Source organism: Corvus kubaryi, unplaced genomic scaffold (genome assembly GCF_017639235.1).
Source record: "Corvus kubaryi isolate FWS band 111438036 unplaced genomic scaffold, C.kubaryi_AGA036_p1.0 split3-37344, whole genome shotgun sequence".
Taxonomy (NCBI): Eukaryota; Metazoa; Chordata; class Aves; order Passeriformes; family Corvidae; genus Corvus; species Corvus kubaryi.
The window spans coordinates 1,238,471-1,252,746 of record NW_024582088.1 but is presented as its reverse complement, the minus strand read 5'-3'; the positions used below and the strand labels follow the sequence as shown (position 1 = coordinate 1,252,746).

Here is a 14,276-nt window from a genome sequence, read left to right as displayed (position 1 = left end):
GCACTGGTTTGAGGTGGGAGCAGGCACTGGAACACCAGCAGTCACTGGTTTAGGGTGGGAACGTCCAAGGGATCATTTGCATGCCAGCACAGCAACACTTCCCATCTCTCGTAGTTGCCACAAGGCAGCAGGGCAGCCAGAAGTGGCTTAAATTCATGGGAATCATGGAAAAAACACTTCTGGAAGCCGAGGCTGTCCTTACCAAGTTGAGAGTCCCCAGCATGACATTCAGAGTGTTCATCTCTGGCTTGACCAGCTGCTGCCGGTTTATTTTCACCTTCACGCAGTAACTGAAGAGTTTTAGCAGCACCTACAAAAAACACAGACAAGGGATCTCTGTGGTACCTGCACAACGAGGGGAGGATTTTGCTGAAACTAAAAGCACCCAGTAATACACCTGATTACACTTCTGGGGTACAGTTCAGCCCAGATTTTTACATCTGTATATACATCTTAGCACAGCTTTGGTTTTCACGTAAGGCCAAGGCAGGAAACGCTAGAGAGAGACAGGATTTAGTCTTACCAACTCCTCAGCTTCTACACACGTCAAATTCTGTAAGGAATTGTTAACCAAGAGGAATGGGAGAGGGAAGGAACTGCTCCAGCTCAAAGGAGATTGTCTAAACCTCATGGATGTCTGTGGCATTTTGCACCCTGTAACTCCTGACCCCAGAGCCAAAGGGAGACTCACGGTTAAGAGGTGCCGGCCCTGCTTGAAGTCCTTGATCCCAGTCAGTCTGTTGAGCATGCACTCCAGGCCTCCACAGGGGGCCATCACTCCTGCCATCTTATACACTTCTTCCTCATCCTCCTCCTCATCTGCAGGACAGACACGGGTGGTGAGGACAGGAGCAGCCACAGGGACACGCTCGCGCAGTGGAAGCAGAAATGGGGCGTAGAGCAGCCCGCATTTACCAGAAATTCAAGTCACTTCAGTTGTATGGAATTCAAAAAGAATTAAGAGCAGGAAGATGAAGAAGGGCTGGGCAGAATGGTCCCCGTGCCATGCAAGTGCTCACATTTGAAGCACAGCTTTAAAGCGCTGTTAAAATCCTCCTTCACTCGAGGTGAAGCAGGTAAATGCAGCAAAAGCAACGTCAATCAACTTTAAGCTCACTGCTGTGAGGATAATAATGTCATTGCTCTGCAGCAAACCTCAGATTTCAAATCTAATCCCAGCTTTCAGCAGACAAATGCATTACCAGTGGTGGAGTCGAGGGACTCGATGAATTCCTCCGTTGCATCTCCCAGTAACCCCCGCATGCGGTAAATGATCCTCATGGGCTCCCCCTGCAAGAGCAGAGCTTTTCATTAATTGTATCTCTGGGCACTCGTGCACAAGCCTGGTTCTGGTTTCAGGGTGTGCAGACACTGCAGCCCCAGCTCTCCCTCGTGCTGTTTCACTCGAGGATGGTAACACAGGGAAATCTTTCACTCCCTCATTCTCCCCTTCCTGAGATGAATTAAAAACAACAGTAGAGCCACCTGCAAAAACATCAATAACTCATCCCTAGGTCTGTCCAGCTTTTCTTGGCACTGCCAATTAATTGACAGACTGGTAATGAACAGTCTCTTCCTCCTCACATCTCCTCCAGGTTTCCTTCAATGCCAGTGAAAGGTTTAGCCAAGGAAAACGGGTTCATCTGCAAAGAACACCTGCTTTCCATGGCAACCTTTCCTCAGAGAGTATGGCACAGCATACCTGGGAAATACAGGGAGCAGGCACAGCCCAGGAAATGAAGCAGGACAGGCTAATTGGACGAATGCTTTCAAACAGATAAAATCTGCAGTGATGGCAAAGGGAGGAGGAGTAAAAAGGCAATTTAATGAGCTTTCAGTAAGACAGTACCTCACTGAAATGATGCAGCCAAAAAAGCCGTGCTTTTACCCTGAGAAAGGGACAGTTTTCCAGATGCATTTCCAGCTGGAAATACTGACAGCATATCACAAAACTTTCCATTTTTAATCCATAGGTCTGAATAAAAAGCAGAAAAGAAAAATCCCAGATTTGGGAGCAGGAGACCTTGCAAGAGAAAACCTGTCAAGGATCGTGCTAAGCCTAATGTGGAATAAGCAGTGCTTAATGTCACTGCAAATACATAAGCACAGGGAAAGCCCCGGGGGGAAGATCTGCTCAAAGGCCACGCTGGCGACCAGCAATTAACACCACAGGGGCCCTGGTAAAACGGCAGATGAACAAAAAAAGCCACTGAGAGACAAGGGAAACAAAAAGGGGCCTGAGGTTGCGTTTCTTGTGCGCCTGTCGCTCCCAGGGAACGGGCGGCTCCAGGAGGTGCTCACAAAGGAAGACAGATGAAAGCTGTTCATCCACAGGAATGCTGAGCAAACTCTGCCTTTCACCATCAGAACTGCTGCCTGGGAGAGCTGCACGTCAGCTCCAGCCTGGCATCCCACGGGAACAGCTCCTCGCTGCTCCCAGGGGCAGCACGGGGATCATTCCCACCAGAGACTGGATCAGAATTCAAATCAGAACTCACGGATTAACACCAGCACCTCACTTCCCTTTCCAGGTTGGTACCTCGCTAAAAAATTATCCCTCTCACAAGGTTTGGGCTCGATTTTGCAGTACTGAAGGCTTTGTTACTGAAATAAAGCATTAATGAGACCCATTTTATCTTCATTCACTGCTAACTGGCACTTTGTTTGAATTCTTCCCACAAATGATTTCAGGAAACAGGTTTCAAAGGTGATTTGAGGCCAGGAGGAAATGAGGAATGACCAAGAAATGCTGGGCAAATCAGTCTTGTTGTATGATCTCAAGTGCCTCTAAAAACCTATTTGTAGTGGGCAAGATTGAGCCTGATGGCCTCACTGGGAGTTTATTTTAGTGGCTACGAGGAAAGAAGGGAAGAGCTCGGTCTGGACCACATCCACCTCTGGAACAAGCTCAGCATGACATGGGGGACTGGACCCTTAAGACTGTTGGGTCCATTTCTTCATGTGAAAAACACTCAACAAATACTATGAAAAGCAAACTGGGAGGATGAATCTGCCAAGTGCCTGAGATGCTGATGAAAAACACGAGAGCAGAAGTGCAAATATGGAGAACCATTGGATGTTCTGTGCATAAATAACTTGGGCTCGTCCCCGAAGCACAGACTGATGAGCAATCTGGTGTCCCTGTGTGTACACACACATGGAACTGCCGTGTGCAGATGGAGTGTGAAATGTGCTCTGAAAGGCAGCGCCAACGTTCAGCTCTCCCCAAGGGAACACAGGGAGTTTGTTCCTCAGGAAGAGTCACACGTGACACAGGACACAGCTCACCTGGGGCAGTGCTCTGCAATCACTCACGTTGCAGGGCTGTGCACAATCTGTCCTAACAGAGCACCAAAGGTGCTGAGCAGTTACACCCAGTAAATTACATGCCAGGAAATAAATCCTGACTCGTGTGATTTTGATTTTTTCCCCTTTTTTTTCTGTTGGTATGAAGGACGGGTGCTCTGTGCTGTTAACATGTACAAAGGTAACACACACCTCGTTTGTGGGACACCACACCTTCTTGTAGACCTCAGCCACAGGCAGATCCAGACTGATGATCTTGTTGTTCACCAGAAGCTGAAAGGGAGAGAAGAACAAGTCAAGAACAAGCTCAGGTTGTTGCATCACCACCCCAGCAACCACCAGCTGCCCAAAACCGGCATCCCACAGGTCTGTGCAAGAAATCCCCACCTCAAGAAATTCTCACCTCCATCCCGCTGTCGTCCTCCAGCAGAGCCACCAGGTCACAGTCCTGACAGATCTTGTTCTTGATGTCCCTCATGAGAGGCCCGATGCCAGGCTCGTTACTGCTGTAGGGATTCCCTGGCATCCTGCCCTGCAGGAAGTCTTCCTGCTGGGGATCTTTCTCCAGAGTGACAAAGAACTCGGTGACTTCATTCTCTTCCTAAAGATTAGCAGCAGAGACAGAGTGAATAAGTTTTTCCCTAACCATGCTCCCATTCCTGCATTTTTATGGCAGGATGGCCCTAAACCTTCACTCCTTTCCCCACTGGAGCATCTGCTCTGCACGCCACACTCAGAGGATCTCCAGGATCATTCAGCAACCAAATTCCTCAGGGAACTTGAACAGCAACCTCCCAAATGGGATACACTGGGATACACTGGGATAGAGCTCTGTACTGGCTAATGGCAAACCATGGCTGCAGACACTGCTGTTCCTGGGGAAAAGGAACCAGATCTAGGGTAGCTAGAGGTGGCTGGTGGTGACTGTCCCCCTCTATCATGAGACCCCACCTGGAGCACTGCACACAGTTCTGTGCCTCCTCAACAAAAAAAGGACATGAAACTGTTGGAGCAAGTGCAGAGAAGGCCATAGAGTTGCTCAGGGGACTGGGAAGAGATGAGAATGTTCAGCCTGGAGAACGGAAGGTTGTGGAGACCTCAGAGCACCTCCCATGGTCTGAAGGGGCTCCAGGGAAGCCAGAGAGGGACTGTTCATCAGGAACTGGTGTGACAGGACAAGAGGGAATGGGTTTAAGCTGGAAGAGGGGAAACTTAGGTCAGATATTGGGAAGAAATTCCTCCCTATGAGGGTGAAGCCCTGGCACAGGGTGCCCAGAGCAGCTGTGGCTGTCTCATCCCTGGAAGTGTCCAAGGCCAGGTTGGATGGGGCTCAGAGCAGCCTGGGATAGTGGAAGGTGTCCCTGCCATGGCAGGGGGTGGCACTGGACAATCTTTAAGTCCCTTCCCAAAGCACTCCCTGGCTCTGTTTAGGCAGTGTGACTCTCCTGGTGGTGCAGCCCTGCCCCACTCACAGGGTAGATGATGCTGCAGAGCCTCTCGAAGATGAACACTGGGGTCCGGTAGTCGTCGAGGCTGTAACGCTTGGCGGTCTCTATGCACACTGCCATGAACGCCTTGGTCTCAGACTCTGTGCCTGCCAACAAAAGGGAGCATTAAAATGGACACTGGAGTCAATTTTATAGATTCCACTTGAACTCAGCACACACAATAAATCCTCCTGCAGTCAGCCCCACGCTTTGGTGCTCTCTTCTTTTGCGAATCCCCTCGGTGAAAGATGAAAGGGATTTATTGGTAGGGTTACTAGGAAAACCTCTGCATGGCCGGGCTGCAGTAAAACAGGCCCATAAACAGGAGGAGGCTGAGATTCCTGGAAATAAGAGGAGACTAGAAATGCTATTCAACTTTTCTGTGCCAACAGGAAATACTGAAGCCATGAACCCCCCTGACTACAGCAGTCATTTAGAAAAGTTCTTTGCGTGGCTGTTCTGCTTTTTCATCTTGGTTGATCCAAAGGCTGGATTTCTGGAACACAGGTGGTTTTACCTGTTGTCATGTCCTCCAGCATCTCCAGCAGCATGTCCTGGGTCTCATCAATCAGCTTTGTCCTCTGCACCACCAGCTTCCTCAAGCACAGGTACCCGTTGAGCACCGTGCCCACCAGCCGGCTCTTGAAGTGCCTTTTGATGGACTCCACCTCCACGAAGGAAGAGAGAAGACCTAGAAAGCCACCAAAATTCAGGAGGCGGAAGAGAATTGGATTTCTAGATTTCATAGCAGCAAACAGGGCACAGTATCATAAAGACGGCTTGTTCCAACTCCCATCAGGCTGTGGTTTAAAGCTCACTCCTGTGAACTGAGTGGTTGGAGGCAAAAGCCTCGGCCTGTCTTGTAAACTGTAACATATGGAAGAATAGTTTGGGAATGAGAAAAGGGCCCAAGGAGTGTCCTAAGTGCTTGATACAAAATTCTGCACTCTCTGGCATTTTTCTGTTGCAAGCTGCTCCAAAAGCAGATGATTGCTCCTCTTGTAACACCTCTAATCCCTCTGACGATGTGAAATGACTTATCAGTGACATCACCAAACTGGTCACTCCAACAATAAAGTAAAGAATCAGCAAACACAAGGATCCTTTCCCATGACACACTGATCAACATGCTGCCACTTGCAAGAAGCCAGGCTTTGTGAATGCACTCACTAATGTCTGAAGAATGTGAAAAAGGATACAAAAAACAATGACCTAGTTCTTGAGGTATTTCCATTTCCAACAAATTTTTGTAAAAGGGTATACACCCTAGAAGATGAAATAAAGCTCCCATGGAACAGGGAGGTAGGAGCAACAGGTAGGAATAAAGCAGCAGGGTTTACAGTGCTGCCAGGGACTGTACTATGTAATAAAGTGAAATGATGAAGCTTGCCTGATGTGTTACCACAGTTCAGCTAAAAACTCTTACTAACCATAGGAAATATGGAAAAATCCATTTAGAGATTAAGTGCTAAATCGATGGCAAAAATCCAGTGCTGATAATGGCAACACAGCTGAATGAGATCTCTCTGAAATTCTGCCACAGGCTGTCAGAGAACAATGAGCACCCCAGCTGCAACCCTGCTGCAGGACTATTGAGTACCTGTGAGACTCTTCAGGGCATATCCCTGCTGCAGATCTGTGCTGAGTGTCGCTTCCTCCAAGGCGAGCAAACGAGCTATTTCCTGAAAATAATGAACAAGCCTGTCAGGCCAAGACCCTGCAAGGCCAGTAATGATCAGTGTCTAACACAGGGTGCAAAGGAACTCGGCCCAGAAACTGAGCCAGGCACAGAGAAAGCACAATTGCACCAGCAGGGAGGGAAGGGGGAAAGGAGAGGAAAACTGCCACAAATATCCCGCTCATTTTCTCCCTGCACCTTCCTGCCACCACTGCTCGGCTCTAGTGGCCCTCCAGGAGGACTCAAGGCCACCACTGATATGGAGAGTGTCACCTGCCTGTTTGGAGTGCAGCAGGGATCCCCACAGAGGACTCCTACCACTCTGAACACTGCAAACTCAGTGTGCTGCCTCTCCAACAGGCTGCAATTCCCACTCCAGCCATGGCAGCACGCCTGATCCTTCCCTGTCCCTCAGGGCTCTCAGAGTCCAGTCTGGGAGCTGGACAACAGCTTCCAGCTCTGAGCTGGTGCCAAGGCAGTGCAGCAATGTTTATAATCCCAAAGCACTTAATTAAAGTGCTGAGGAATTCTCCAGCTGGGGCTAAAACCCCCGTGGCCTCCCTCCGTTCAGAGGTAACAGCACTGGAGTGTGAACTTGAGAACCCTGGCAGGGTCAGCCACAGGGCACTGAACAAAGGGATGGAATTTCAAAGGGAAAAATGCCAAGCTAGCAGGTCATTTCCTGCACACAAATCCACACCTTAGTGATGAGGCTGCCAATATAGGGCAGAACCCCTCTGGCTGCCAGGTAGACCTTCCAGTGGGCAGGTTTGATGAGTTTCTGATACAGGGCCAGGTACTCAGCAGCACATTCACCAGCAATGCTCAGCTCATCCAGGTAGCTGTGAAAGAGAAACACAAGCTGACAACCCCTTCACAGCAACAAAAGGCATTCCAGCTTAAGGACACCGTGGAAAGAAAGAAAAAGCCTCCAGAAATCCATCCTCCCTGTGGTCCTTGCTAACAGCATCACTGATATTCATTACTCCCTGGTTAAATTTGTATTTGTCCCAAAAAGGAGTTGACTGTGCTGTCAGCATGAGCTGGGCTAAGTTATGTCCCAGGAGTTGGAAGAGATTTCACCCTATTATTTTGCTGTTGAAGAGGCAGGGGAAATGTTGGCCACACAGCTGAACACCAGATCCTTACTTCTGGAAAAAGCACAGACTGCAACAGCTCATTGCCAGGCAGCAAACCCCAAGTCTCCCTAAATCTATACCCTCCCAGCTAATTAAAAATCCAGCTCAAAAAGACCCTGAACTGGAGTTACTCAAGGGAGAGGTGTGACAAAAGCTGCAAGAAGGGAGAGGTTCTGATCCAAATACTCGTGGAGCTGTCAGGTGTGGCAGCACAGGAATACCTGGTGAGGAGATCGAGGACCTGCTGTTTCCTGCTGGGGATGGTGGCCAGGGCCTCCACGATGGTGCAGGCAGCCTGCCTGGCAGCCTGGGTGGCAGGAGTGAACAGCACCTGGGGTGGGGGCAGGAAAAGCCAGGTCAGACTGATGGGCACAGATGAACTTGTGACAGCTCACAAAAAGGCTGGGGCTGTTGGGTGAGCTGGTGGCAGCGTTTCTTGCTCTCCCAGCACTCGGTTCTGTGACAATTCCTGCTTTGCTCAGCACCAGAGTGTCTGAAGAGTGCATGGCGTGGGTGACCTGCTGATCCACACACACGAGGGCAAAGCTTTGGTCCGTGACCCTCAGAGGTGCAGCTCATCAGGCAGGCAGGAGCACCATGGCAATGAGAGGTTCAGAGTTCAGGAACACACAGACTCCCAGAGAAATGTTTGATGCAGCATTTCTAGGGGAACACAGCTGCAAACCTGACTTGGAACTAGAGGCAGCGAGTCCCAGCCTCCCCAAACACCCCTGCACAGGAACTGCAGCAAGCCAGCCACACTCTGTGACTGAACTCTGCCCCGGGGCTCTCCCCACCTTTACCTGTCGCAGCCAATTGTTGTGTCCCAGCTTGAGATCCAGAGGACAAGTTCTCTTCCCACGGCGACTCATGAACTGCTTCCACTTCCAGACATATTTTTCTGACAAGTAGAGCTGGTGAAGCTCAGCTTTGCTGGGAGTTTTCCCGTTGGCATCTGCACCTGCAATATTGAGCAGAGCCCAAGAGAACTGTCACAGTCATGAACTGCAAACTGCCAGAGCGTTTTTGTCTTCTCACTGGAACTTGCCAAACTTCAGCTGGGAAGCTCAGTGCCTCCCATCTCCTCCTGCTGCCATTTTAACTCCTGTGTGGAGCCATGCTCAATTCCAAGCCTCATTCGATTCCCAGAGCCTCTCTCAAGGAATTCCATCAGCTTTCCAGCTGGCTGGTATCAATTTAAACAAGCAACAAGTTTCATTGTTTACAATGCCCTGATTCTCTTCATGCATTTTCTGCTTAGGGTTTGAGCAACACAGCCTGGAAAAGTCAGTGCTACAAGTCTAAGGACTAAATGTGAAGATGGTATCAGATGTCACGGGACAGAAGCCAACACCACTCCACAGAAGCGTATTCCACATTAAAGCTGGGGGGACACACACGTTCCTGCAGAGAACTGCAGCAGGTCACAGGCACAGGGGTTACCTCTGGCAGGGAGGCACTTTTTCCAAGCTTCGTACGATGCTTTGGGGTCCCTCTTGAGCCACAGCTGAGCTTGTGCATGGATTTCGTTGCTGTAAGGCTTCACAGTGGTGAGAGCATCCATGGGCACATCCTAGCAAATGAAAAAAGCTCTGTGATTCTTCAGAAAGCCACAGTCTGCTCCCAAAGAGCAACTCCTGAGGTGAATCGCTGGGGCTGGGCCATGCAGCTCTCGGACAGCAGCAGGGTAATACAGTGTCTGTTAACGGTGAACTAAGAGAGAGTAAACCCATCTCTGACATCCACCTGTGATTATCAGACAGGCAGATCAAAGCAGAATACCTTCTCTCCTGCAAATCTAATCCTAAATTAAAATCAATAGCAGTCAATCAATATATTTTTATGAGAACTGTAGCTCTGTATTTAAAAATCTGAGTCAGAAGCACTTGATTCTATTAAATTAGGTACTTGATTCTACAAAGCTGCTGAGAGCACCAAAAGCCTGCCCAAAATAACCAAGCTGCAGCTTTGAAGCAGCTCTTTCCCCGTGCCTCAGATCTGAGGGGGAAAAAGCAAAGCCTGAACAGCAATGGTCAAAGTCACCAAAACCCAGTGAAAAATAGAAAGCAGCCACCTGTAATTTGCAGTGTGTACAGAGCGGTGTCACGGGGCTTGTGCTTCCCCAGGAACAGTGACCAGGAAAAGCAAGTCCTGGCTTCCTCACAAACTAATTCATCACTGTGTGCCAGACTTCAATCAGCAAATTCTCAGTGTTTTGCTCAGCCTCTAAGGCAGTACCTTGTTTTTCTTGCTGGTTGGAGCAGGTGGCTTGATGAGCTTCTGGAGGATGCGCAGGCACATGAGGGTGATGTTTTCAACAACCACCGGAGTCTTGATGTTCACTGCCATCAGGAAGAGGCTGAGAGCTGAAAGACAGACAGGGATGCTCATTATCCTGTGAGAGCTGCAGACAGGACACACCTCCACAGCTCTACACAGCACATGAAATGGGTTTAGAGGTAGAAATCTCCCTGTATTTCCTGGCCCTGGGCACAGCAGTGGGAAATGAAGCTTTGCCCGGTTCTGAGCTCACCGCAGCGCAGCCGGAGCTCCCAGCAGCTGTCCTCCTTGGAGATGGAGTCTGTCAGCAGCAGCATTTCGTACTGGAGGCTGCTCGCCTGCAACACAGATGGTGTCCGAGGTGTTGGGGGTGCCCCACGCCTTCCTGCCTTCTCATCTTTAATAAACTCAGGTTCCAAACACATGGAGCTAAATTGATTTAATGCCATGCACACTTGGGGTGACTGGTAACCTGCTGGAGAGGTACAACCACAGGCAAGGCAGGGAACTGCCTGAGGAAACTTCAGCATGTATCTGTACACAACATTTTGTGCTTTACTCTGACATTTACCTCATTTCCTATCAAGTCTCAATTTTTTTCTTACAAACAGACCATAAGAGAGAAGATGCAATGATTAGAATACACCAGCAGTGCAGAGGGGCAGAACAAAGAAAGAGGAAAACACTGGAATGTCTCACCAAGTCTGGATTTGCCCAGTGTCCCTTCAGAGCCGCAGAAACCTTCCCAATGATCAAGTCATTCATCTGCTGTGTGGCCTCTGGATTGTCCCTGATTCCAGGAGGAAAAAGAGAACACTGTTACGCTCTGCTTGTACCACATGCCAAAAGCTCCTGGGAGTTCAGCTTCGCTGATAACAAATGCACACGGGGTAGGAGCTGGAGGTTACACTCTGCTGCCTAAGATACACCCATGGCAGGGGTGGAACTGGGCAGCCTCTGAGGTCTCTTCCAGCCCAGAGCACTCTGTGGTTCTGAGGCAGCTCCTCCTGTGAGGCTTCTCCTTCCCGAAGGATGGGGAAGGGAAGTGCCCGGCGCAGCTCTCACCTGGTCAGCAGGCACATGAGCTGCCGCACCTCCTCGCGCATGGCGGCCGCGCCCCGGCGCAGGTTGTAGTCGAAGAGCTCGCGGATGAGGCCCTGGGCCACCAGGATGTGCCGGATGGCCCCGTTGGTGGCCAGGGCCCGCAGCAGGGTGATGCAGTGCTCGGTGACGGCCGAGGCGCAGCCGTAGCACTTGGTGGAGGAGGTGTGGCCGCAGCCCAGCACGGAGAGCGCGCGGTACTGGCTGGCCGTGAACGTGGGCTGCGCCGAGCTGCGCGAGGACTTGGTGGCCGCCTCGCGCTGCTGCAGGTCGTACTCCAGCAGCTCCTTCCGGGAGGCAAACACTTTCTGGGAACACAGACAGGGAATTCTGAGCCGGCACATGATGCCAGTCCCAGGCACAGGTTATTTTCACTGCGTATTTTGTGGACAAACATTTTTAACCAAGTGTTTTCAAACTTGAAATCCTTCATGGCAACGGCAGACTTGGGAAATCCATTAGGAGTATCAGCCTAACTCCCAGTTATCTGCCCTGCTGTTTACACTACATGCAATGTAACACTGAAAATGTGACAAATCCATGGTATTATTTACTGTTAATACTGGCAGAGCAAGTCAGAGTAATTTATTCTATATAGAAAGAGCTAAATATATTTAATATGCTTAAATATCACAGCCAAAAGGACATTCATCATGTAGCAGGTTTTTCAGGGCTCTTTTATGTGAATTGCTGAACACAAATAAATAGATTTAATTTATAAAACGCTTCTGTAGGTCACCTTTTAGACTGGTGTGTTTTCAAACACTTTGGATACATGCAAAAATTCAATTCTCTTTAATTAACCATCTGTTCAGTCTCCTGCTCTCCATGATGTAGCTGCTGAGAAAACCAGTTTCACAAGCTAGCTGCATTTTTACTAATTAATACATAGCTTTTAGAAATTATTGTTTTATTATTTCCCTGAGAAGATGCAGCTGATCACCTATTGTTAGTGACATTATTAAATGAAGAATGGCAACATTTTGTTTTTTATTTCTAATGAACACCCGACCCAAATCCAAACCAAAGCACATCATACCTGGATGATTTTGGAAAGTTCATCGAAGGAGTTCTTGCAGTCCCCACAGTACTCCTGGGCTAACTGCAGGATGTACCTGTTCACACTGGCTGAGGTAGAACTGATCCCTCCACTGCTGCCTGACTCATCCTGGAACAGGGGAAAGCAAAGAGGAATCCCATATGGAGGCTCCACACAAAACTAACAACTGCAGAGCAGCGTCTGAGGCAAGGAGTGCCTTGGGCAGTGTCAAGGCCAGCGTGTCCCAGCCTGGAGGTCTGGGCAAGCTCCACCTGTCCCCTGTTACCTGGGGCTTTTCAGGGGCTGCCTCGTTCACTTTGCACAGGAGGTTCTCCAGCTGTGGTCGGTGTCCCATCAGCTGGTGATACACCCTGTCAGCCTTGTCCAGCAGAGTGTTGATGTTTGTCACTGCCTGCGAAGGAAAAAGGAAAGGAAACTCTTAGTTCATATTCAGAACTACACCACCAAGCTCCAAGTCTTCTCTTTTGCCTTTCTTTGGGGGGGGCGGGGGGGAAATCACTAAATGGTGACCCTGCAGCCTGGTTGTGCCCTGAGAAGCACTCTGGTGACACCACACCGAGCACACCCTGTGACATGACACTCCACTGAGCACACTGCTCCTTTGGACAGGACATGGAGGCAGCGGGTTCTTCATCATTAGCAGGGCTTCTCAGGTGGGATGGGAAGCAAACAGAATAACCCAAACCATCCCCTTCTACAGCAAGGCAAAGAGATGCAGTCAGCTCATAAGCCAGGCACTGAATGATGGCTTTTGAAGAATTTCACATTCGGTGGAGCACGACACAAACACGGAATGCATCAGTCAGTGAGCACCCTGAAGGAGCACTGATTTTGACAGGGGATGGACCCCTGCTGTCCCCACACTGCCCAAGAGCTCCAGCCTCACCTTCTTGCGATCCTCCTCGTTCTCGATGGGATCCACAGCGCAGCAGGGCTTGGCGTAGAGCATGAAGTCGAAGCGGGCGTATTTACAGAAGCCGCAGGCATTGCACAGGAAGGGATCCTTCTCATCGTAATTGATGGACCTGAAAGGCAAGGCAGCAGCTCAAAACCTGCAGCTCGAGGCAACTGAGGCAATGAAATGAACTGAACAGACTCAGCTGAAAAAGGTGGGTGACTCTTAAAACATCTCAGTGACCACACTGCCCTGGGAAGGGAAATACATGAGAATCAAAACCTACAAAAAAAATCCTTACAGCAGTGCCACATTCTGGCTGGAAAAAGCAGGAACAAAATTTGTTCCTAACAATTCTACTTTAACGACAGCAATTCCCAGTAGAAAGTCAGGCTGGGGCACTGTGTTCTTTAGGAGAACACAGATAAAGGAACTGTTCTGGTTTGTAGGGGCTGGGCTTTGCAGTGGGACTGACTGCAGCACTCCTTACCCCACTGCACACCAGGCCAGCACGGCAGAACTGATTTACAGCTCCCAGAACTCAAGAAGGGATGTGGAAACCTTTCCACACGCCAGCAGCCACCAGGAAAGAGCCTGCTAAACACCTCGAATCCCGTGAGAATTAGAGAGGAATATGGGACAACAATAAGGGGAAAGAGATATCAGATAAGGAGACAAAAGTGACAAAAGAGAAGGATTTCTAAGGCCCCAGTGGAAATGTGAATAGCACACAGTAAATTACCCCTGAGCCTGCTCTGAATGAGGAGAGCACAACAAAAGCCCTGAATAGAACTGTCTGTCCAGCCCCAGCCAGCGATCCTGGGGGAACCCCTGCAATCCCACAGCTGAACTCCAGCCCAGGCAGGCCAAAAATAACCTGCTCCCGGGAATTCTGTGGTGTGAACTTCGAGGGCTTGATGTGAAACTTCAGCTCTGTGAGTATTGTGCTCACAGGCTCCCTTTGTTAGCCTGAATTACATTAAATCCCTGTAAGCCTGTTTTATACTTCCCCACTAATTTGATTGTGCTTGTATTAACCAGAGTGGGGGATTTACATGGCAGGGGTGTGGGGCACCCGGCAGGGCTCTGGGGGACACACCTGCACTGGTGGCACTGCTACACACACTGGGGACACTGGGGACACACAGTGACACTGGTACATGCTCTGGGGACACACAGTGGCACTGGGGACACACAGACCTGCACTTGTGGCACTGGTAGATGTTCAGGGGACACTGGGAATACCCTGGGGACACCCTGGGGATACCCAGTGAGAGACACACACCTGCACTTGTGGCACTGGTAGATGTTCTGGGCACACACACAGTGA

The 14,276-nt window shown here is 49.7% G+C and overlaps 1 protein-coding gene across 1 annotated transcript in view; it reads right to left on the bottom strand.

Annotated features, from left to right (window-relative positions):
* UBR4 (ubiquitin protein ligase E3 component n-recognin 4) overlaps nt 1–14,276 on the bottom strand; it is a 70,279-nt gene that overhangs the window by 13,728 nt on the left and 42,275 nt on the right. The window contains exons 65-83 of the mRNA XM_042015865.1: nt 12,938–13,076; nt 12,317–12,442; nt 12,031–12,159; nt 10,956–11,299; nt 10,590–10,680; nt 10,144–10,228; nt 9,849–9,976; nt 9,054–9,183; nt 8,414–8,571; nt 7,832–7,941; nt 7,172–7,313; nt 6,394–6,475; nt 5,311–5,484; nt 4,779–4,900; nt 3,710–3,907; nt 3,499–3,579; nt 1,203–1,290; nt 692–819; nt 203–310 (exon numbers count right to left, since the gene is read on the bottom strand). Coding sequence (XP_041871799.1) covers nt 203–310; nt 692–819; nt 1,203–1,290; nt 3,499–3,579; nt 3,710–3,907; nt 4,779–4,900; nt 5,311–5,484; nt 6,394–6,475; nt 7,172–7,313; nt 7,832–7,941; nt 8,414–8,571; nt 9,054–9,183; nt 9,849–9,976; nt 10,144–10,228; nt 10,590–10,680; nt 10,956–11,299; nt 12,031–12,159; nt 12,317–12,442; nt 12,938–13,076 — 2,563 coding nt within the window. The remainder of the gene's footprint in view (nt 1–202; nt 311–691; nt 820–1,202; nt 1,291–3,498; nt 3,580–3,709; nt 3,908–4,778; nt 4,901–5,310; nt 5,485–6,393; nt 6,476–7,171; nt 7,314–7,831; nt 7,942–8,413; nt 8,572–9,053; nt 9,184–9,848; nt 9,977–10,143; nt 10,229–10,589; nt 10,681–10,955; nt 11,300–12,030; nt 12,160–12,316; nt 12,443–12,937; nt 13,077–14,276) is intronic.